Here is a 24,325-nt window from a genome sequence, read left to right on the forward strand (position 1 = left end):
ATTGACCCATGATAAAGGGTCCCTCCTATAGTGGAGGAAAATTAATAAGTTGAATATGAATGAAAGTTCATTTGCAAACATTTTCTTCTTACTGGTAACATTTAAATTTATTGTCAAGGTTCCCCATGAAAAAGCCAATGAAATGAGAAGGCAGAAAATATACATTCATTCAAACCAGAAGGTAGAGATCATTCGATCCTCTGTCCAAAAAGCAACTGGTTCTTAGAGTCTTTCTTCTGTATTAGGATGACAGGCCAAGTTCAGGGGCATTACCTTGACTATCTGAATTCCCATGGAGTCATCATCAGGATTACTCCTTTCATTGAAAGTGAAGCGCATGGTTTTGTCCCAGTCAATGGCTATACTGTGCAAATAATGATCTGCCAAGGTCAACCAAACCTAAAATATTACATAGACAAAGGAGAATGCCAAAGTAGAATATATAATTTCACCTTTATTAGAAAGTAGTTATTGCATGCAACAAGAAAATGGGAAGTGTCCCTAGACCAGCTTTTGCTCATAAGTAGAAATCTACAAGAGCTTCATGGAAATTTTTGCTGTACTGATTTGTACCATTTAGAGCCTTTCATTTACTCTTTCAATAAATATTTGTTGAGTTCCTACTATGTGTCAAGCAGCAATCCAGGCATTAGGGATACTGTTAGGAAGACAAACTAAGAAGATTTTCAAATTTTATTTCTGTTCATTGAATAACCTGTGTAATCTCATAAGCTTGTTTTACTTGACTCTCAATTGCTCTCCATACTTGAGCAAGAGCCATCTGGTCACTCATGGTGAATGGGGCTTTTTTTCACCATGGAGTGGCTTCTGCCTTTAAACCATCCCTCTCACACACATACACAAAACTGACAGATGGGCTCCCATAATGAATAAGTTTTTAAAAAGAGCCACTGGATATTTTTACTCCTTTGATTATTTTATCCAGAAAATCTGTTTCTGAAAGTTGTATTTCATAATGTCATTTTTACGAATATTTTGAGGAACCCTCCATTTTCAAATTCTAGAAATATAAAGATTAGGCTTACAAATCAATATCCTAAGCATGTATTTCAAGTTTTGGTAATAAACATTGATTCATATATCTGGCCAGACTTCTCTCCTAACCTTTCAGAAGCATATATCCAAATGCTCACTTGATACCTTCAAATTAGATATCTAATAGGCATCTCAACCTTAACAGATCCAAAACCAATCACTTACTCCAGCATCCACCCTACAGACATACACACACCTGCTCCTCCCATCTGAGTAAACAGTAATTCTACCTCCCAATCACTCAGGCCAAAATCTTGAAGTCATCTTTGACATCCCTTTTATACCTTATATTCAATCCAACAGGAATTCATGTGAGCTCAGTCTTCGAAATATATCTAGGATCTCCATTTCCACTACCACAACCCTGATGTATCTGTTGCCTGAGCTACTGCAAGTCTCCTACTGGTCTCCCTATTTCAGCCCTTGTCTCTCATATTCTTAAGTCAGTACCCAGAGTAGTCCATTCATAATAAAAGTCAGATCATGTCACTCCCCTGCTCAAAACTTCCCAGTGCTTCCTAGCTCACATGGAACAAAAGCCCAAGACCTGTGGTAGCCTCCCAGATTCTCCATGATCTGCCACCCCCTCAACCCACCACATTACCTCTATGACCCCCTCTCCTATTTCTTCCCCCTTTGTTCACTGTGCCCCAGCCCCACCCCACCCCACCCCGCCCCATCCCATCTTTGCTTGAATACAACCCAGATGCGAGATGCTCCCACCTGAGGGCTGAGGGTGCTTGCGTTGGCTGTTCCCTCTGCCTGGAGTATCTCCTCCCAGGTAGTTGCATGGCTGGCTTCTCACCTCCTTCAGGGGCCTATTCGAATGTCACCTTGCTATTTAAAATTCCACCTCCTTACCCCTTTTCTCCTAAACGCTCTTTATTTCTCTCTACATTTTTATCCATGGCACTTATTACCATCTGACATACTTTATATTTTATTCAGTGTAAGCTCCATGAGGACAAAAAACTTTGGTCTGTTTTTTTCCACTGCTCTATCCCTAGTACCTAGAACATTACTTGGCACAAAATAATCAATAATTATTTATTGCATGAATGAATAATCAAGACAGGTTTTCAAGTAACTAAACCTAGAATATATTTTTTGACATTCCAGAGGCTTTAAAGAAGGACAGAGATGATCCTTCTGTATTCTAGCCCTATGAGCCCCCCTTACCTTTCTCCTCCATTCCTTTGGTATTCCTGTGGATAGCCTGGCAACTGCCTTGAGAGCATCGTACCACTAGGAACAAAGAAGAAATCCCAGGAGGTGATCACAGTGACCTAGACAAGCACTTTTCAATCTTTTTCCCATGTTGACATTCATAGAATGCATTGAAATTTGCACAGCACAATGGGGTAAACAGTCAAAGCTTCTTTCAGACAGAATTGATCAGTCCATGGCTATCACTGTGCCACGTCCCATCCCTTGGGCACCCTTAACACATCTGTAACCCCTTTGCAGTACACACAGAATGGCTGGGAAGCTCTGGTTAATAGCCAAAATATATGTTATGGGGTTCAGAATAATAGACATTATGGTACAGGTGTGAAATTTATTCACTCTAAATTTTTTTCACACATGTACCATTAATAGAAAGTGCAAAATTTGTCATTGCAAATATAAACCCAGGTCACTTGTAGCTCAAAGGCTACTTTACCCAAAATATTTTTGAAGTGACTAGTCTTCATATTCATATCAAAGAATACATTATTTCCACTTTGAGAATATATCTCAATGTGCCTGCCCTGTTGGTACCCCCAAAAGAAGAGTCTTTTCAAAACCAAAGTTACCTGCTGAAAACCATTTTGACCTAAAGATGGCTCAAGAGTGAATTTCAACTTAGTATCAACTCCTGAAAGAGAAATACATAATAGATGTTATTTTTGGAGACTATAACAAGTTATATCAAAAATACAAGTAAAAGCTTGATTCTGCTGAATCATCACAAATTTTTTTAAAGTATGTATCTTTACTAAATTTTAGTCAATTTTGCTAAAAGGTAAGCATATTGATTCTTAAAATAGGAAAATACCCTACAGCAATAGAATGTGCCTTACTACATATGATGGTGGTTTACACAGATGCCTGGAGTACCACAAAAACAAAAACAAAAAAATGTTACGGCAAGCTTGGAGTCACACAGTCCTCCATTCGACTTGGTTCCTAGACTGAAACAATTTATCTAACTTATCTAATTTATCTCAGTCTCAATTCCTTTTCTTCTTTTTAAGAGACAGAGTCTCAATGTATCACCCAGGCTGAAGTATAGTGGCTATTCATAGGCACAGTCATAGCACAATGCAGCCTTGGACTCCTGGACTCAAGCAATCCTCCCATCTCAGCATCCCTAATAGCTGGGATTATAGGCACGTGCCACCCCGCACAGCTTATTTTTGTATTTTTTGTAGAAGAGGGTTTCGTCATGTTGGTCAGGGTGGTCTGAAACTCCTGACCTCAAGTGATCCACCTGCCTCTGCCTCCTAAAGTGCTAGGATTACAGGCATGAGCCACTGCACCCAGCCCCACTTTTTAAAGGAATTATTGCTCAAAAGTTCAAGGCACAAGAAATGCCAAATATTATCAATAACATTAAATTTTACAAATTGCAAAAATCAAATGATGGCATTTTTGTTTCTAAGATTGCTGATAGCAGATTAGGTGTACTGAAAACTTCTCCACAACTTCCACTTCTTAGAGGTTGGTATGAATAGGAACAATCTTCGGAATTTATGAAATAATAGTTAGTAATCAAGCAGACTGGTCTTTTAAAAAATATGTATACGTGAAGTCAAGAAGCTGGAAAGAGATGTAGCTGATTTTCGCAAGCCCATGACAGTATGTAGGTGTTCTTCTTGGAACCCTGGAAGAGCACTGTAAATGCATAAGTCGGGTCCTAGGTTTCCAAAGTAAGCTGTGACAGAGAATCCCAGGCATCCAATCTATGCCTTGATATTTCTTTTTAAAGCTTCAGGGCCATAACCATACTCTGCCTGGAAAGATAAGTGTTTTTTTTCTCCGAAGGAATATTAAGTACCCCATGGATCCGCCTCTCTCTGAGGCGGTTTAAACGAAGTCCTGCCCAAACGTAGAACGGTGATATAATGGCCACAGGAGTGTTTCCAGCCCAGCGCACACTTTAAGGCACGTTGAAACAAGACCTAGAAGTGAGGGTGCTGTCCAGACGCGAGGTGCTGAATGGAGGAGCGTATATTCCTGACGTTGGCTTGATAACAAAGACCAGGAAATTCGGTCCCGCGCTGACTTATTCTTGCCGCACTACAAGGATTCCCTGTATGTCTGACCAATGTGCTCTTCTAACTTTTCCGGGGCACCTGCTGGGCATCATGCCGATTGCCTTCCCATAGTGAAACCCAGCAGGGGTTAGTTGGCCAAAACCACAACTATCCTCTCATGATCAAAAATGAGCAAGAGGATTTAACTGAAATTGATTCGCCGCCTGCATGCAAAAGCTTAAACCAGGTCACTTTCACCCCCCTTTTCTTCTAACAGAATACGGGCAGAGAAAAGGTTTATGTTTCATCTGATAATCACGGCTATTCCGGATTCAGAAATACAAAACATTTACTTTTAACGTGGGAAGGAGATTAAAAAAAAAAAAAAAAAGAGGTAAAGGAAGATGGTGAAGAAAGACTACAGCCTCTGCAACTAGACACTTCCTAGGGGAGAAAAACAAAGAAACCACGAGGTTGGGAAAGGCAGAGCCGCATCCCACCCTTTGGGACTCGGCGCCTCGATTCTCCTGCGGCACTACAGCAGGTCCCCAAGGCGCTGGGGGTGGGGACCAGAGACCGCGAACCCGTCTGGAGCCCAGCTGGTGCCACTCCAGGGAACAGGTGAACGCCAAGCACCAGTGAGAGTACAGCCAACTCCCTCTGCGGCCACTCCTTGCCAGAAACCTCCGTGCCCAGGAGCCCGCGCTAGGGCTGGGCTCTTAAAATCCCGGGGAGGGATGCCTGGTGATAGAGCAGACGCAGAGTTATTCAGCCTGGAGAAGCAGGGATGGGTAAACACAGGCTGATGGCAGGAAGGGCCTTGCCTAGCACGGCCAGGCTCGTTCCCGGACCTCACCTATGAAAAGGATCTCCTGCTGCTCCCTACCCTCACTCACAAATTACAGGCTCCGGTTCAAGCTGACCCCGGCACTCACGCTGAAGGGACGCTTGGGAAAATAACACCCAATTTTGCCTTTGCAGTCACTGCCTTCCCTGCCGACCTCCAGTGTCAAACCTGTGCGTCTCTCCGCCCCCACCTCTCGCAAGGTCTGGCTTCCTGCGAGCCTGGAACACAATAGGTGGTGCGGCCTCTGATGGCCCGGGCAGCCACCCGCACTTCCCCGCCACGGGGAGAAGGCCAAGCGCATAGGCCGCAGGGTGGGGGTCCGCGGGCAGTGGGTGGAAACAGCGGGTTCTCCGTGCCTGGGGAGGCCGCTGCCCCGCCCAGGCCCCCATCTGCCCTCTGCCCTTCCAGACCGATTGCGCCCTGCAGGTGCCAACACTGTGCCCAGCACCGGGTGGCAAGCGGACTCTCCCCGGCGCTCCCCGGCCTAGACGGAGTCAGGCTAAGACAGAAGCGCGGGCAGCCCCAGCGCTACTTTCCAGCGCCCCATCTGTAGCCCTGGGTCCTCACCCGGCTCCAGGGTGCAGAGCAGCCGGGGCGCGGTCCGGGAAATGCAGCTGCGCTTCTTGAGCACATTGCTCAGTATGGTGCCCACGCCGCCGCCCTGCCGCTTCAGGCATCTCCCCCCGCGCCTCAGAGACCCGGTCAGCTTGTCCTGCCGCATCCGGGAGCGCCCCAGGCTCTGGCGCGGCCACCGTCCCTCTCGGTCCCCGCTGCCTCACCGGCTGAGCAGCTGCGCTCGCCGAGCTGGGTGAGTGTCCGCGGCTAACAGACCCTTGGGAGCAGGGAGGGCACGGCTGGAGGGTCACTGGGACTTGCGGGGCACCGCGGGAGCCGCCGAGAGCACAGGGAAGCCGCGGGCATCTGCAGTGCGGAGCCTGCAAGGCTGAGGCAGGAGATCGCTCAAGGCGGGGAGGGCGGGAGCGAGTGAGCGAGAGAGCGAGCACGCGGGAGACGGAGGCGGCGCGCCCGCCCCCAATCCCGGCACCGCCGTGCGCAGGCGGGGCGGCCCCAGATCCCCCGCGCCCAGGAGCGCCAGAGGCAGGGGGCCGGTGGGCGAGCAACTGCATTCGGGGACCAAAAGCAGAAACAGAGATGTCCGTGCTTCTCCCAAGATCTGGGAGGGAACAGAGAGAGCACCAAGGAGCGTCAGTCTCAGGTGTAGAACACCCGCGAGGGCAAGCGTCCTCTCCCTCCTCCGAGCAGCCTCAGAAGGGACGGTGACCCAACCACAGGCGGCGAGGCACAGGCTTCAGCCCGAAATGCGCTGAATTATTTCCTGGCAGATTAGAGGCGCGGAGAAAATGAAGAAAAAACATGATTGTTTCTTTTAGAAAAATGGGCTTCCAGAAAAAAAGTGTTCCCATTTCAAGCAGTATTAAAAAGTAATAGTTCCTCATCTCTCCAGCCAGACTTCAGTAGTTCTGAACTACTGCCCATCGTTATGGTTTAAAAAAAAAAAAAAAAAAAAAAAAAAAAAAAAAAAAAAAAAAAGGTCATTCTCAAATGGTAATATTCACCAATGGAATATTTACCATTAAAATGGATGAAAGAAAGGGTGTGGGGGGGAGATATAAAGGTATTTGTGTTTGCTAATATTTATAAAAAGAAACATTAGATGGATAAACCAAAAAACAAATTAGAAAACTTGTATGGGAGAAGGAACATCCTGGAGGAGACAAGAACAGAAAACTGAGTCCTCTCTTGATGTGCCTTCTGTAGTTTTGGCTCTGGAATAATATTAACAAATTAAATTTTTTTTAAAAAAACCAAGATGATGGAGCAGCATGCCTATAGTCCCAGCTACTTGGCAGGCTGAGGTGGGAAAATTGCTTAGGCCCAAGAGTTTAAGGCCAGCTTGGGCAATACAGCAAGACCCCCATCTCTTAAAAAAACATAAAAAGAAAAATAAATTTTGAAAATACATAAAATAGTCCAGTTACAGTGGCTCACACCTGTAATCCTAGCACTTTGGGAGGTCAAGGCAGGAGGATGGCTTGAAACCAGGAGTTCAAAGCTGCAGTGAGCTATGATTGCACCCCTGCATTCTAGCCTGAGCAACAGACCTAGTCCCTGACTATAAATGAATAAAGTATTTTTAAATTGTAAAAGAAAACTCTAACAATTGAAAATTAATGGAAACAAATCAATCTAATGGACTATCCCACTGATAGCATAAGAACACAGAAAAAAATAATTCTCTCTCTTAAGTTGACATAGAACACAATACTATGACTGTACATCAACAGTGGTACATATTCCTACAGCAAATAAAACTGCAAAGAAATTTTACATTTCATTCAGTAGTATTCTTATTAATAATATTCATATTTCTTAAATTCTTAAATCAACGACAGGATAAAGCAAATAAATAATTATGCTAATATCAAATGGAGCCAAGATATTTTCAGTGTGACAGAAAATATAAGTGTACAACCAAAGTAATTAAGTTTTCTTTAAAATATTACAATAATATATTTACATGGGAAACACTAGTATGAACTCATTTTTTTTCTTTTCAAAAAAATATATACAGCCATTGACTAGGTTTAGAAGTAAGGGCAACTCAGCAGCAATGAACACTCCCAGCACCCTGGTTATGGTCTCTAAAAACCATTCCCCACTCAAAGGAACTAAGGCTCCTTTGAGGAGTGACTGATTCCAGGTTTGGGTCAGAAAAAGTACAAGATGACCCTGAAACATTTTGATGACCTCAAAAAGACAGGAAATGTTTCACAATTAATGGGATCAAGTCAAAAGGACACAAGACTCACATAAACAGGCTTCTTCCTATTGGCCAAAAATGAAACAATTTGAACTTGAAAAACAATGGCTTAGCCTGGACAACATAGTGAAACCCCATCTCTACCAAAAAAAAAAAGCTACAAAAATTAGCTGGGCATGATGGCACACAACTGTAGTCCCAGCTACTCAGGGGGCTGAAGTGGGAGGATCACCTGAGGCCAGGGAGGTCAAGGCTGCAATGAGCCATTATCGTACCACTGCACTCCAGCCTGGGTGACAGTGAGACCCTGCCTCAGAAATAAAAACAAAAACAAAAAACAATTGCTGGGTTAGGCTAAGGTCTGTAATCCCAGTGATTTGGGAGGCCAAGGTGGGACAATCACTTGAGGCCAGTAGTTCAAGACAAGTCTGGGCAAAACAGCAAGACCCTGTTTCTGCAAAAATAAAATAATTTAGCCAGGTGTGGTAGTGTGTGCCTGTAGTCCTAGCTACTTAAGAGGCTGAGGCAGGAGGATCGCTTGAACCCAGGAATTCAAGGTTACAGTTAGCTATGATGGGCCACTGCACTCCAGCCTGGGTGACAGAGCAATACCCTGTATCAAAAGAAAAAAAAATGCTACTATTGATTGTAAACAATATTGAATATCTTTAAACGCCTTCATAAAGATAGCCTAAACAAGCCAGAAAAAGAAGGCATTCTTATGACTCTTCTCAGAATTTGAGAACAATGTGAGAAATGGTGTAACCCTAAGAATGAGCTATATAAGAATCTGTTAAAAATGAGATGAGCCATCTGCAAAAGTAAAGCAGGCTAATAAAGGACATGCAAAGTATTCAGTTGTAGCTGCCTGGCAGAGGTAAAGATGCTTTCAAAAGGGCAGTACTCTTTGAAAAGGCATCACTTTAGAAAATGAAGTCATGTTTAACCTGGTCATGACTAATTGCTTGGCTTAGATTTCCCAACCTTTTGCTGCGAGCTCCAGTACAGAAATTTATTCTCCATCAACCATCAACTTTTTGCAGTTTTGGTACATGTTTGTATCCTTCAGCTTTCTATTAATTTTAATAAGACACTCATTGGTTGTTGCAGCCTATCTCAGCTGTACTGAAAACCATTGGAAGAGGTCTGATGCTTCCCTTTGACCAGTTTTTTAGAGGGTACAATATATCCTGGGGCTGAAGATGGTGATCAATACCCAAAGTCAAACAGAAGGAACTGGCAGGAGAGGGAAAATCCAGGAGGACAAGTTGGTAACTGTATGCACAGTCTCGTCTTCCAGACCTCTCACATGCTCAAACCTTAGAGGGTTTTGTGTTCAATTTTAATAAGAGAGGCTATTCATGCTCAGTTTCTATCACTAGGCAAGCCAAGAGGACAAGCAATCAGCTCTGCTCTACAACACTGTCTCTGGAGTGGAGAGGAGGACATTCTGCCCCTGGGGCTGTGATACATGCCACTCAGACCATCCAGCTCCCTTTGGCTGTGACATCATGCTCACCAAGCAAACTTTGGATTGTCATTTGATTTCCCATATAGACTCTGCTGCACTACAGAGAATATACTGACCAGTTAATAGCAGTTAATACCCCTGAGTTCACTCAGCAGTCAGTAACCTGAAGATACCAAATTTCCAGACTGCCAAAGCTGATATCTAGACTCTAGGCTGTCAACTCACCCAAGTCTCATGACTGATAAAAAGACTTCTCTTTAGATTCTTCTTTAGTTATAATACTTTTCTTACTAGTAGTGACAGAAGCTTGTTTGCTTGCAAAAGGAACATTCAATTTCACCTCCTTTTAGATCTATTACGAGGAAAATCTGTTTTTAAAATAAAATTTATGAGTTTCTGCTATGATGGCAATAAGTAGCAAAGGAATTAGACAATATTATTTTGTTTACATTGAAGAGGAAAGTCAGGACTGCCAACTTTCATAGCAAACAGGTAATTAAATGAGCACTAAAACACAATACTCTAAAAGCAGCCATGGCCCAAGCCTAGTATTATGTTGATTGTGTGACTCACAGTTTCTTATTTCATGTCCGGAATAGTTTTCCAAACGTGAAGGATGTCATCTAAAGTCAACTTACAGAGAACTCAAGCCAGCATGGACTTTGCCAGAGAATCTCAGGAGCCAGGCCAATTTACCATCATTCTTTACTAATCAAGCGATTTTTACCAATCAAATAATAGTGAATTCACATTTGGGCAAATTATACACTGTCACAGTCTAGAATGGTTATGACTTATGCTGAATTTAGGGGAAGGAAGGCTCAATGAACACTTCACACTGGATGAGATAATGTTATTTGGATTGCTAAAGAAAATGAAAGCTTTGAGGAAATGCCCCCAAATGTCTCAGAGCTAATAACCTGAGGACATCCCCCATAGATGTGAGCTCCCAGGCTGAAACAAAAAAGTATGGACCATTCGCCATACCTGCATCTTCAGGCCTACGTGCTTGGAATGAGGTTTCCTTGAGAGCGAATTTTTCCTTTAATGGGAGAAGGGGGAAGAAGTCAGTAAGGAAAGAAAGCCCAACACAAGGAATTAAAAACTACATCTCAAGGGGCTTCCAGAATGGGAAGTGGGTCTGAGGCTTGTGATTTCCTAATGCTGCTATTTTTTGTTTAACAGTAAAGTCTAAAAGTAAAAAGGGTCTACGTGCTCATCTTCAGGAACTGACAATTACCAAGAGAAAAGGCCCTGGAAGCCTGCTGTGAGGAGAGAGACCACAGGGAGCCAGCCTGCTCTGGGGAAGTGAGCCTGGAACTCATCTGTACAGCTGTGGAGTTCCCTGGCAGGTGCTGATGAGCACACAAGCTGAGCGTCAGAGGAGATCTCATCAGACCACCAGATCTAGTGGTGTCTCCCATTGGGCAGGAGATGGGGACATTTTGCACCTGTGATAATAAAAAGAGTGGGGGTCTGGTGGCATAAAAGTCACTCTTCCTCCTCTCCCCTCATCCCACAATTTTTGAACATGTGTGAACGGCTCCTGAATAGTGAAAGTGGCGTCTCCTAAACAGACAAGATCTGCGACCACTTCCATAAGAAGTTAACACTTTCCTCAGACCTACTAAAAGTAGGGACTTAACAAGTAGTTCCTTCAAGGCCAAGTGCAGTGGCTCACGCCTATAATCTCAGCACTTCAGGAGGCTGACCAGCCTGGCCAACATGGTGAAACACCGTCTCTACTAAAAATTCAAAAATTAGCTGGGTGTGGTGGCACACACCTGTAATCCCAGCTCCTTGGGAGGCTGAGGCAGGAGAATTGCTTGAACCTGGGAGGCACAGCTTGCAGTGAGCTGAGATCATGCCATTGCACTGCAGCCTGGGTGACAGAGCGAGACTCCATCTCAAAAAAAAAAAAAAAATGTAGTTCCTTGAACTCATTATCCAAGACAGAGTCCACACACTGTGGACTGTAACAGTTTCTCCCTCATGACAGAGATGCAGGGGCAGGACAGGAGGAAACTGAGGAGGAAGAAAAAAACTGTAAAATTATTTGACAGATCACATTACCTACATGGGACATTTTCTATTTATATGATTTTCTTATCTCAGTCATAAAAATAATTTCTCTATTTAAATACAGGCATCCTTTAAGACAATCAGGTGTAGCTTTTGTATTTTGTTAATTTTAGAGAAAGGACTCTGTCAAGCATGGAACAGAGAGGATTTAAAATTCCAACATCAAATCACACTCAGAATGTCATATGGAAATGTACTTAAAACTCTGCTGCCAGATCCATGTAACCTCAGATGCATAACTAACCAAAGATTTTAGAAATCATCATATTATTCTTCTTGTCCTGGTATTTCCTGTTAAGTATTTTCTTGCTTCAAAATGACTGAAACTGACTCACTACTACTTGAGCTAGATTGATATTGACCACATAAAGACATCCTTTTATTTCTTTTATTCATTCATTTATTCATGAAAAAATCACTAATCAGATGCTGTGGGAAAGGCACTGTACTAAGAACTATGAGACACAATTATGAACACAGTACGTACTCTACCCTCAAAGAGTTTACAGTTGGCAGAGCGTGGTGGCTTACGTCTGTAATCCCAGCACTTTGGGAGGCCGAGGCAGGCAGATCACGAGGTCAGGAGATCAAGATCATCCTGGCCAACATGGTGAAACCCCGTCTCTACTAAAAATACAAATATTAGCCTGGGGTGGTCGCACATGCCTGTAATCTCAGCTACTTGGAAGTCTGAAGCAGGAGAATTGCTTGAACCAGGGAGGCAGAGGTTGCAGCAAGCCAGAATTGCGCCACTACATTCCAGCCTGATGACAGCGCGAGACTCTGTCTCAAAAAAAAAAAAAAAAAAAAGAGTGACAAGGACACAAGGCCTATGTGAAAGGTCCTTTAAAATACTATATGAATAACTGGAGAGATACCATTCTTGCTATATCTTAAGTATTAAATATGTTGCAATGTTTTCCCAGAGCTCCATTTCATTGAGCTATTAAATTTCACCTGAAAACAGGCCAAGGACAAAGTTCATGTATGCTGTTCTTACAGTCGTGGTATTCAGTTCTTTAGTTCCACATCAGGAATACAACTGGAAGATTCACACTCATCACTGCAGAAGAGGAAATAACTGTTTAACCTGGTCATGATGAACCATTTATCTGGGATTCCCCAACCTTACACCAAGCCATTCTAAGATTGTTTGTTTGTTTGTTTGTTTGTTTGTTTTCTGACAGAGTCTCGCTCTGTTGCCCAGGCTGGAGTACAGTGGTGGGATCTTGGCTTACTGCAACCTCCACCTCCTGGGTTCAAGTGATTCTCGTGCCTCACCCTCTTGAGTAGCTAGGATTACAGGTGCACACCACCATGCCTGGCTAATTTTTGTATTTTTAGTAGAGATGGGGTTTCACTATGTTAGCCAGGCTGGTCTCTAACTCTTGACCTCAAATGATGCACCCACCTGGACCTCCCAAAGTGCTGAGATTACAGCCATGAGCCATGTGCCAGGCCCTAAGATTCTTTTGACCCCACTGAGGAGAGGTATGAAAGGAGAAGTTTCTCATATCTATTGAGGTAGATTTGTTTGACTTAGAAATGTATCCCTAGACAGGAGAAGGGTGATGCCCTTGAATGTAATATGCTTAATTTTGGTGATGAGAATAGAGAAGTACCGGGAACAGGAGAGAGATTAGAATTAACAATAATGCTGGCTTGACAGATCTGGAAGCCTTCGCTCTCCAGGCTGAGTTCATTCAGAAGAAACAATGTAGAATGTGTGGGCCAATGAGGAGACGTGTGAAGGGACACAGGTGAGACCCTCCAGGAGGCAATGCGGCAGACAAAGGTTAGAATTCTCATGCCAGTACTTGCTCCCTCTATGTCCTTGGGCAAGTTATTTAATGTCTGGGTTTCAGTTTCCTCATCTTTAGAATGAATGATATTTGAGTTAACGGTGAGAATTAAATGACATAATGCAAGTCACAGCACAAAGCAGGAGCTCAATACTGTCCTTTGATTAGTGTTTGTTGTTGCTGTACTAGAGGCCAAAATGGTGCTGTGAGCAGTCATCCCAGAGGTCTGTCCAGCACAGGACCCAGACCTGACCCACAGGGTGAGTCCGACTGGCCAGGATACCCCACTGAGGTCCTCGCCTCATACTCCTCTGGTGCCCTCACTCACTTGGTAGAAATTGTGAAATTAGTTTTGTGTTTGCTCCAAAGGGCTAAGTTAGAACTGCTAAGTGGGAGCTGTAGTGAGGCAGATGTCAGCAAAATTTCAGAATGCTGTGTTGGGCATGGTGGCTTACACCTGTAGTCCCAGCTACTCGGGGGGCTGAGGCAGGAGGATCACTTGAGAGCCTATGATTTCAAGGTTGCAGTGTGCCCTGATCACACTACTGTACTCCAGCCTTGGTACAGACCAACACCCTGAGAAAAGAAAGAAAGAAGAAACGAAGGAAGGAAGGAAGGAAGGAAGGAAGGAAGGAAGGAAGGAAGGAAGGAAGGAAGGGAGGGAGGGAGGGAGGGAGGGAGGGAGGGAGGGAGGGAGGGAGGGAGGGAAAAAGAAAAAAGAAAAGAAAAGAGGAGAGGAGAGAAGAGGAGAGAAGAGAAAGAGAAAGAGAAAAGAAAGGAAAAAAAGAATGCTGTGACTGTAATATAACATCCAGCCTCAGGAGATCATAAATGTCCTCTCCTTTGGAGTTCTCAGGCAAAGGCTGCAAGCCCAGCAGTCAGGGATGCTGTGAAAGGACATTTAAAATGAGGTGAGGCCGGACTAGCAATACAAGTAGAGCAGCTTCCAACCCTAGATTTCTCTGAGACCAATTTAACTGATATTCAGACAGTCTTATTACTCTATTAGAATTCCTCAATCCAGTATAAATGTTGGCCGATGGCAATGCTTGGACAATACAGTTTGAGTTGCTGTGTTTTCAGATAAACTGAAATTTAAACAAAGAAATCCTTTTGCTGTCAGTCCTCATTAAGAATATTTCTACAAGGTATTACACTCTCTTGACTTAAAAAGAGTCTTCTGGGCCCAGACGCCGGGGCTCATGCCTGTAATCCCAGCACTTTGGGAGGCCAAGGCAGGCAGATCACCTGAGGTCAGCAGTTCGCGACCAGCCTGGCCAACATAGTGAACCCCCATCTCTACTAAAAATACAAAAATTAGCCAGGCGTGGTGGTGCATGCCTATAATCCCTACTACTTGGGAGGCTGAGGCACAGGAATCACTTGAACCGGGAGACGGAGGTTGCAGCGAGCCAAGACAGCACTGCTGCACTCCAGCCTGGGCATGAGAGCGAGACTTCATCTCAAAAAAAAAAAAAAAAAAAAAAAGAGTATTCTGAACAAATCAAATTTTCATGTATTTATTACTAATCTTAACCTCAGCAACATGACAAAACGCTGTCTCTACAAAATCTACCAAAAAAAATTGGCCAGGCATGGTGGCACATGGCTACAGTACCACCTACTTGGGAGGATCACCTGAGCCCAGGAGGTCAAGGCTGCAGTGAGCCGTGATCAGGTCACCATACTGCAGCCTTGGTGACAGAGTAAGACTCTGTCTCAAAAAAGAAAAAAAAAAAAGAATCTTACATTATCTTTACATCATTACTCTCATTGTTTAAGAGTCCAGGACAAGTATTAGAAGTTCATGTAATAAAGCTGAACCCAAGTCATCATCTGAAATATGAAAGTTTAAAAAATATATTTACGCATGATTGTATATATGCATATAATACTAAATGCTTTATGAGTTTTTTCATGAATTTATTTCCTTACGATTTCTCTATTGATACATTTGTCATATTCCAATGCAACGAGGTGCTGCTACAGTAGTCTTACTTTGCGATAAATTTAATGTTTAATTTTAAAAATGAAAGCAGAGACTCAGGATTCTTCACAGAACCTCCCTTTGAAAACATCTTTTTTAATAGCTAAACTTCCTAATTCCTGCTTTCACATATGCTTTTCTGTTAATTGCTTTTTCTAGAAACACCATAAAGTAGCTGGGAATTTTATTTCTTCAAATGAAACGTATGTTCAAGGCAGTTCAGAGAACCAGAAAGAAAAAAATGTGAGCCAACAAGTCATACTAAGCAGGTTAACTCCCACGAGTAAAACTAAGATCTGTGTAAAGAGAATTGGCATGATATTTCAAAAGTCAATACTAAAAAATTTACTCAAAAGAAACATTTAACAGAATTAATCAAATGTTTTCCCTTACTGTGTTCTAAAGATAAAGGTTAACAGAACATTCAGCTGTGGTTGAATTATAGAGGAGTGAACGTAAAGGGATTTCAAATCACATCAGCATCTCCATGAAAAGGAATGCACATGTCTCCTGAATTACACAGGTGACAGATATTTGAGGATAAGAGGAATTTAACGGTATGTCAGTCACTATAGGCCTCAGCATTTCAAAAGGCAGCATATATGGTGATTTACATTCACTTTAATCTTCACCATCATAAATATATAAGAATCCACCAGTAATAGTGGGCCCTGGTAATGGTCAAATTTATGTCTTGTTTTTGAAAGTCAATCTCAAGTTTTGGTAGTAGAGAAAAACTCCTAAGGAAGCAGACAGCTCTTAATAAATACACTTTCTATGTTCTCCTTCTCTTTTAGAAACAGCATAAGTGTGGCCTATTATACTCACGTACTTAATATAGCAGCGCCAGCACTGTTAATTACCACCATCTTTAGTCCGTGCTTACAACAGAGTGTCACTTGGCAGTGCATCAGTATGGCCCAGTGCCAGCATCAATCAGATATGCAAGCTCCTCAGGAGGCCACATTCTATCTTTTTAAAAAATTACCTCTAGTTTCACTACATTTTAAACCTTCCTGATACTTGAAAACTAAGTACTCATGGTGTGTTTTTTAAAAATTCAAAGTAGTTTTTTAGCACATGAACTGACACAAACTAGGCTCTCAGTAAATATTTTTTTAAATTTTATCTATGGCACATGAAGAACATCAGATTGGGATCCTGCTGATTTGACATTTAGAAATGGTACCCTCCTGGCCAGGCATGGTGGCTCATACCTGTAATCTCAGTACTTTGGGGGGCTAAGGCAGGTAGATCACTTGAGACCAGGAGTTTAAGATCAGCCTAGCCAACATGGCACAACCCCGTCTCTACTAGAAATACTAAAGTTAGCCAGGCGTGGTAGCACTCGCCTGTAATCCCAGGCACTCAGGTGGCTGAGGCAGGACTATCACTTGAATCCAGGAGGTGGAAGTTGCAGTGGGCCAAGATCACACCACCTCACTCCAGCCTGGGTGACAGAGCCAGACCCTATCTCAAAAAAAAAAAAAAAAAGTACCTTCTTTAACACCTGTATTCCAGATGGTACACTTCTCCACACTCCCACACCTGATTCATCCACGCCCTTGTATTATTCATAGGCAGTCTCTTTCCTCTCAATACATCATAAACTCCTGTGAACACAGGAACTAAGTCTTACTCATTGTTGTATCTCTCTCCTCCCCTGCCTGCAGCTAGCATGGGGCTCTGTACACATTTGACAGTCAGCATGAACTTTAAAAAGACAGAAAGTCATGAGCTCATCATGTCAAGAAGGAAGCCATACCATCCCACTCATTAGAAAAGGACTTTTTATCCAACTACAAGAGAAATTAGTAGATGTATTTACAAATGGTTATTTTGACTAAGATTTACACTACATAATAAAACATTCCAACACTATTCTTAGTCTCCCTGACAAGTTTCCAAAATATGTGATGCTCAAATGTCACATGTTTGCTCTACTCATCAGGTGAAAATGCTCTTGAAATTCTAGATATAATGGCAGAATATAATGGCAGCATAGAATAGTAGCTAAAATGTACAGCTGCCTGGATTTGAAACCTGGCTCCCACAGTCAGTGGCTATGAAAACTTGGGTAAGTTCATTGTCTCAGTTTGCTCACCCAGAAAATGGGACAGTAAAAGTGCCTAATTCATAGGGGTTTTCTGTTGTTGTTGTTGTTGTTGTTCTTGTTGTTGTTTTTGAGATGGACTCTTGCTCTGTCACTCAGGCTGGAGTGCAGTGGCGCGATCTCGGCTCACTGCAACCTCTACCTCCCAGGTTCAAGCAGTTCTCCTGCCTCAGCCTCCCAAGTAGCTGGAACTACAGGCATGCACCACCACTCCCAGCTAGTTTTTGTATTTTTAGTAGAGACGGGGTTTCACCATGTTGGCCAGGCTAGTCTCAAATTCCTGGGCTCAAGTGATCTGCCCACTTCGGCCTCCCAAAGTGCTGGGATTACAGACCTGAACCACCATGTCCAACCCTACAATTTTTAAGGACATTTAAACCTACCTTACAACATTTGTCACAGATTACCAACAGTGCCACCAGGTCACCCAAGCTTCTTTGCTCTTTAATTTTGTTACCACCCAATTTGACCTAGAAATTTAATGCAAGATCACTCCAGAAAGCCCACAAAAAGAATGTTTGTTTAAATTGACAAATTGCTCCCATATTTCATCATCTTGATTTTTTTAAACATGTTACTTGAGAAGAATGAGCTATAATGCAGACAAGCCAACCCTTCCCTGCTCTTCATAAATTAATAAAGCCCCAGCATTAATTACTCAGTAGCCACTGGCTTTGCAAGATCACTGCAAGCCAAAAAGAAAAATCCATCTCTCAGAGCAGAGTTTAAGTAAGCAATTTTCTTCTCAATTGCTCTATTCCTCCAACATCATAGCTTTTTAAATAATGCATACAATTTTCTAAAATTTGGTTCAACCATTTTTTTAAAATTTACCAAGTGCAGTCCATCATTTATGAAAAAGGTCTGGTCTTGAATACATTCTCATTATTTGCAATATAAATAGGTTTTACAAGGTATTCTACATTCCTACATATATTAACACCAATTCTTCCAGTTGTGGCTTACAAATATATCAGTAGAAGGAGAAATAGCTTGTCCAAAAACAATTGTTTTTATAAGTTTGTTGATTTACCAGGACTATATTTTCCAATGGAAATGCACAAATATAGAAGGATGATTAACAATAATAACAACTACTGCCATGTACCAATTGTTTACTGTGGATCAGACACTGAGAAGGATGCTTTATTTTATCTTGTTTAGCCCAACAAAGTATATATTATTTCCCAAGAAACAAGAAGCAAAAGGGGAGTCTATGCATATATCAACAGGGTAATTTTTTGCTAGGCATAGGAAAAAAACAACTAAAGGAAAATATAGTCATGTAAATATAAGTAGATAATTCTGGGTAGTAAGAATATGGGAAATTATTCTATTTTTCCTTGTACTTTTCTAATTTTTTTATTCTGGAAGGAAAGGAAAAAGAATGAACAAATGAATGAACAAACTGACCAGGAGGTTAAATAACTTTCCCAAGGTCGTGCAATTACTAAGTGGTGAAGTTGAGATTTGAACCCAGGTCTCTCTCACTTGAAAGCCATACTCTACTAAGTTAATAAAATATAATCAGGTATTTTGTATCTTAGCAGGATCAAAACATTTTGGAAGTTCCGAAAGTAGACTTGTTCACAGCCCCCATTTATGTCACCAACTGAACGAAATGTCCACCATTTCCAAAAACTCCTCTTCCATTATTTAACTACTGGTACAAACAAGGTACTGGTAGAAATATCAAAGAAGCAGCAACAACAAGGTCAGCCTAGCACTGCCAGTTAACAAAAAAACCTCATGATAACAGAACAAACAAGTGAAGTTCTCAGGTGAGGACTACAAATACTGGCTCTATCTTATACGACGCCATGGTTGGACATACAGGAGTCAATTAGGGCACACAGTGGGATGGGGCTTGGTGAGCACCTCACAGAGCACTCCTTTCTGCATCAACCCACCCTGTAACCCACATGGGAGAAATCTGAGCCCTTTGATGTTTCCTTAGAAACTGCAGACATGATTTGTCCCGAAAATTAATTTGCCAAATGTGAGAAAGGAAACAGGAAGCTGGTTAGTTAGCTGAAAAAGCAACAAACTGAAGACCCTCTTCATAGAGAGAAAATGTTCAATGATGCAGACTCAGTATAATTGGCCTTGAATAATTTTTGTGCCATTGTTGTGTTCCCTCCCATGCAGGGAGCAGCTGTCATAATCACTATCTGTGTTAAGATAACTTTTGAGATGATTCTAACAAAATTGTCTGAAGATTTTTTTAAAATGCTTTAAAAATCTTGCACTATATTACACTTACTCATTAAATCTCATAAAAATCTCATTACTTACTGATGTTGACATTTTGATAGAGTGAGTCAACATTTCAGATGTTCCCTTGCCATATGTCTAAGACTTGCATTACAAAATTTGGTATACAACTTGATTCCAAATGAACTTTGTTCAAAGAGAAATGTTTAGAATGCCTCCTCTATCCTGCCTGATGCCATCCAGGTGAGTTAGAATGACACAGAGTGAAGCTACTAGGCAGCAAATTTATCTATGGCTGACTCCTCCATGAGGGAAAACTTGGATTAGGCCAGTGATGTGAGTTTACCTTCTAGGCTCTGGGGCTTCTGGCTTCCTAACACTAAGGATGGTTGAGCAACAGAATAGATTAGTAGAGCCTAGAGGAAAAGATTATCAGGAGGAATTCCCAGGAGAAGAAAGTCAAAGACCATTTAAGAACAATAATTGTCTAGGATTTGATTCAGTAGTTAGCCATTGCCTATTTTCTTTCACGTTACAGCTTCTCTCCATGTTACACTGAAGCCTTCTGTAAACTGTTACATAGCATTAGGTCAGTAGTACTTTGGGGTTTGGTTTTGTTTTGTTGTTTGAGACAGAGTCTCGCTCTGTTGCCCAGGCTGGAGTGCAGTGGTACCATCTTGGCTCACTGCAGCCTTTGGCTCCCAGGTTCATGTGATTATCCCGCCTCAACCTCCTGAGTAGCGGGGATTACAGGTGCCCATCACCATGCCCGGCTAATTTTTGTATTTTAGTAGAGACGGAGTTTTGCCATGTTGGCCAGGATGGCCTCAAATTCTTGACCTTAGGTGATCCTCCCAAAGTGCTAGGATTACAGTGTGAGTCATGAGAAGATGATGGGGGAGGAACAGAGTAGAGCAAAGAAATGAGGCAAAAAGATGATGCTGTAAGAACAGAGAAAACATGGAGAAGGAGAATGGCCTAACATAGACCACATATGAAGCAAATCTCTCCCCCATCAATATGGGCTGTTGGAAGTGGGAGCTATATTTTGCTACTGGTTGTCTCAAATACCAAAGGTCACTTTTCATTTCTCTGAGGCCTTGAGATCATTTCTTCAAGGCCTTGAGATCACAGGAGATGGAGCGGGGTGGAGGGAGAGCCATACGGACGAGGGGTAAGAAAGGAGGGCTTCATCAACTGAGCATGGGCGGGTTGCTGTCAGCTGCTAAAGTGGAGATAAAGCCACTTTTGATGCAGAGGAAGAGGAGGAAATAGCGAAGAAGAAAGGGGGAAGGGAACACATTCTGCCAAAGATCCCAAACTCTATGAGGTAGATAATTAAATTATAAATTATTTTTCTGGATGGTATTAATAATAAACCATCTGGGGGAAGGATGCTTTAGCTTTTGATCCATGATTAATTAGACTGGATCTGTAGCATTATTGATCCAAAGCCACAAAGAGGCAGGGCATGAATCACAGATGCAGAGGGAAGCTGGAGAAAGTTTTAAGAAAAACAAATCAAGATGAAAGCCAGAATGAGTGGAACAGGCCAGAAGGCAGATAGCTCGAGAAAAATGTTTCAGAATGCAAGCTGTAAAGAATTCAGGTTATTAACTACTGGGTGTCTACCCAGAGGAAAAGAGGTCATTATATGAAAAGGACACTTGCACACACATGCTTATAGCAGCACAATTTACAATTGCAAAAATATGGAACCAACCTAAATGCCCATCAACCAACAAGTAGATAAACAAAAGTAACATTCCACCATGGAATGTTTTTTATTCAGCCATAAAAGGAATGAAATAATAACATTTGCAGCAACCTGGATGGAGCTGGAGGCCATTATTCTAAGTGAAGTAACTCAGTAATGGAAAACCAAATATCATATGTTCTTCCTTATAAAGTGGGAGCTAAGCTATGAGGACGCAAAGGCATAAGAATGATATAACGGACTTTGGGGACTCGGGGGGAAGACTAGCAGGGGGCAAAGGATAAAAGACTACACACTGGGTACAGTGTACACTGTTTGGGTGACAGTACATCAAAATCTCAAAAATCACCACTAAAGAACTTATCCATGTAACCAAAACCACCTATTCCCCAAAAACTATTTAAATAAAATTCACAACAAGAATTCCGGTTATTAGAAGTATAGTTTTGTGTGGTATTGAATGGATAACACAAAGACAGATTTGCCATGTTTTAAAACACAGAGCTATACCATGTTCATAGCAGCCAAATAGGTGGAAGCAACCCAAATGCCCACAGATGAATGAATGGATGGATGAATGGATGAACAAAATGTGGTAATACATACAATGGGATATTATTCAGCCTTAAATATCCATGTTGTAGCATGGATATACTACTATATTATATAATCCATGCAACAGCATGGATGAACCTTGATATTATATTAAGTGAAACAAACCCATCACAAAAGGACAAATACTGAATGGGGGTTGCCAGGGGCTGGGGAGGGAGGGAATGGGGAATTACTGTTTAATAGGTACAGAGTTTCAATTTTGCAAGATGAAAAGAGTTCTGGTGATGATAAATACACAGCGTGACTGTACCTAATGTCACTGAATTGCACACTTAAAATGGTTAAGGTAGTAAAATTTCTGTTATATACATTTTACCACAATAAAAATAAGAGATACCCTTAGGAAAGCCAGAGAGATGCAAATCAGTTGACAATTTTGAGTATGTCTCTCTTATAGCAGTATCTTCCAAGGTATAGTTCATCTTATGGCAAAGATTTTCGAGCACCTCCCCTGTGCAAGCAATGTGCTAGACACAGAGCACTGAGATAGGCACAGCACAGTCCAGTGGGAGACATAGACCAGGAAACAGAGTATTGCAATGCCATGTGGCCAAGATGACCCTGGAAGTAGTAAGCACCTAATTCAGACTATGTGGTCAAAAGAACTTTCAAAAGGGATGGTGCTTCAGCTGAATCCTAAAAATAGAAGTACTATATAGACGTAGTGCAAAAGAGTACCAGGCAGAGGAAATAGCATGTGGCAAGAGAGAATGTGATAAATTGTAAGTACTGCATGTAACTCATTCTGCTTGGAGCACAGAGTGGGAAGGAGCCATCTGAAGGAGACGAAGGTGGAGAGTCAAACAGCAGCCAAGTTCAAACAATGAAATTTATTTTTCTGGCTGGGCATGGTGGCTCATGCTGTTAAATCATAGCACTTTCCAAGACTGAGGTGAGGGGATCACTTGAGGCCAGCAGTTTGAGACTAGCCTGGAAGATACAGGAAGACCCCAGTTCTACAAAAAAAAAAAAATGTAAAATTAGGGTGGCATGGGCCTGTAGTTCCAGCTACTCAGGAGGCTGGGAAGGAAGATGCCTTCCTTGAGCTCAGGAGTTCAAGGTTACAGTGAGCTATGATTATGCCACTGCATTCCAACCTAGGCAACAGAGAAAGACCCTGTCTCTAAAAAATTAAGAAATTAAATTATTTTTCTGGGTGGTAAATAAACCAGTTGGGGGAAGGATGCTTTAGCTTTTGATCCATGATTAGTTTGGTAGAAAGAATGCCACAAATGGCATATTAGGAAAACCACAGGACAGGGAGTTGAGAGCAAATACAGCACCAACTACCCATGTGACTTGAGAGCATCTTTTTTTCACTGTTGTAAAACATATACAAAGTTTACCATCTTACTCCTTTTGTATGTACACTTCAGTAGTGTTAGGCACTACTCACACTGTTGTATACCCAATCTCCAGAACTCTTTTCATCTTGCAAAAGTGAAACTTTATACACCTTAAACAACAACTTTCCATTCCTCTCTGTATTAGTCCATTCTCACACTGCTATAAAGAACTGCCCGAGACGGGGTAATTTATAAAGGAAAGAGGTTTAAATGACTCACAGTTCAGCATGGCTGTGGGGGCCTCAGGAAACTTACAATCATGGTGGAAGGGGAAGCAAACATGTCCTTCTTCACATGATGGCAGGAAGAAGCACCGAGCAAAAGGGGAAAACCCCTTATCAAGCCATCGGATCTTGTGAGAACTCACTATCATAAGAACAGCATGGGGGGAACCACTCCCATGATCCAGTCACCTCCCACTGGGTCCCTCCCTCCACAAGTGGGGATTCTGGGAACTACAATTCAAGATGAGCTTTGGGTGGGGACACAGCCAAACCATCTCACTCTCTCTTTCCCAGCCCCTGGAAACCACCATTAAACTTTCTGTGTCTATCTGACTACTCTAGGTACCTCTTATGAGTGGAATCATACAGTATTTGTCCTTTCGTGACTGGCTTATCTCACTCAGCATAGTGTTCTCAAAGTTAATCCATGTCATAGCATGTGTCAGTCTCCTTCATTTCTAAAGCTGAATAGTGTTCCACTGTATGTAGATGCTATACCATATTTTGTTTATCCATTCATCCGCTGATGTACAATTGGACTGCTTCCACCTTTTGGCTATTGTGACTAATGCTGCTATGAACGTGGATGTACAAATATCTCTTTGAGACCCTGCTTCCCATTCTTTTCAGTATACACCCAGAAATAGACTTGCTGGATCACATGCTAATTCTACTTTTATTTTTTGAGGAACCACCATACTGTTTTCCACAGCAGCTCCCCCATTTTACATTCTCATCAACCGCGCACAAGGGTTTCAATGTTTTTCTACATTCTTGGCAACATTTGTCATTTTCTGATTTTTTAAAATGATAACAGAGTTTCTAATGGA

The 24,325-nt window shown here is 42.2% G+C and overlaps 1 protein-coding gene across 8 annotated transcripts in view; it reads right to left on the minus strand.

The window, feature by feature from the left end:
* The window catches only part of TBC1D30 (TBC1 domain family member 30), a 104,816-nt gene that overhangs the window by 48,836 nt on the left and 31,655 nt on the right, over positions 1-24,325 (minus strand). For 5 of the 8 annotated variants that reach the window (XM_030939275.1, XM_030939274.1, XM_030939276.1 and 2 more), the window contains 3 exons: positions 2,853-2,914; positions 2,236-2,301; positions 274-399 (listed from right to left, as the gene is read on the minus strand). In XM_030939275.1, coding sequence (XP_030795135.1) covers positions 274-399; positions 2,236-2,301; positions 2,853-2,914 — 254 coding nt within the window. Of the gene's footprint in view, positions 1-273; positions 400-2,235; positions 2,302-2,852; positions 2,915-5,709; positions 6,083-24,325 lie in introns of those variants that run through there. The other 3 variants (XM_030939277.1, XM_010386912.2, XM_030939279.1) reach the window with 2 other exon arrangements.

The sequence above is a fragment of the Rhinopithecus roxellana genome, chromosome 10 (assembly GCF_007565055.1).
Source record: "Rhinopithecus roxellana isolate Shanxi Qingling chromosome 10, ASM756505v1, whole genome shotgun sequence".
Classification (NCBI taxonomy): domain Eukaryota; kingdom Metazoa; phylum Chordata; class Mammalia; order Primates; family Cercopithecidae; genus Rhinopithecus; species Rhinopithecus roxellana.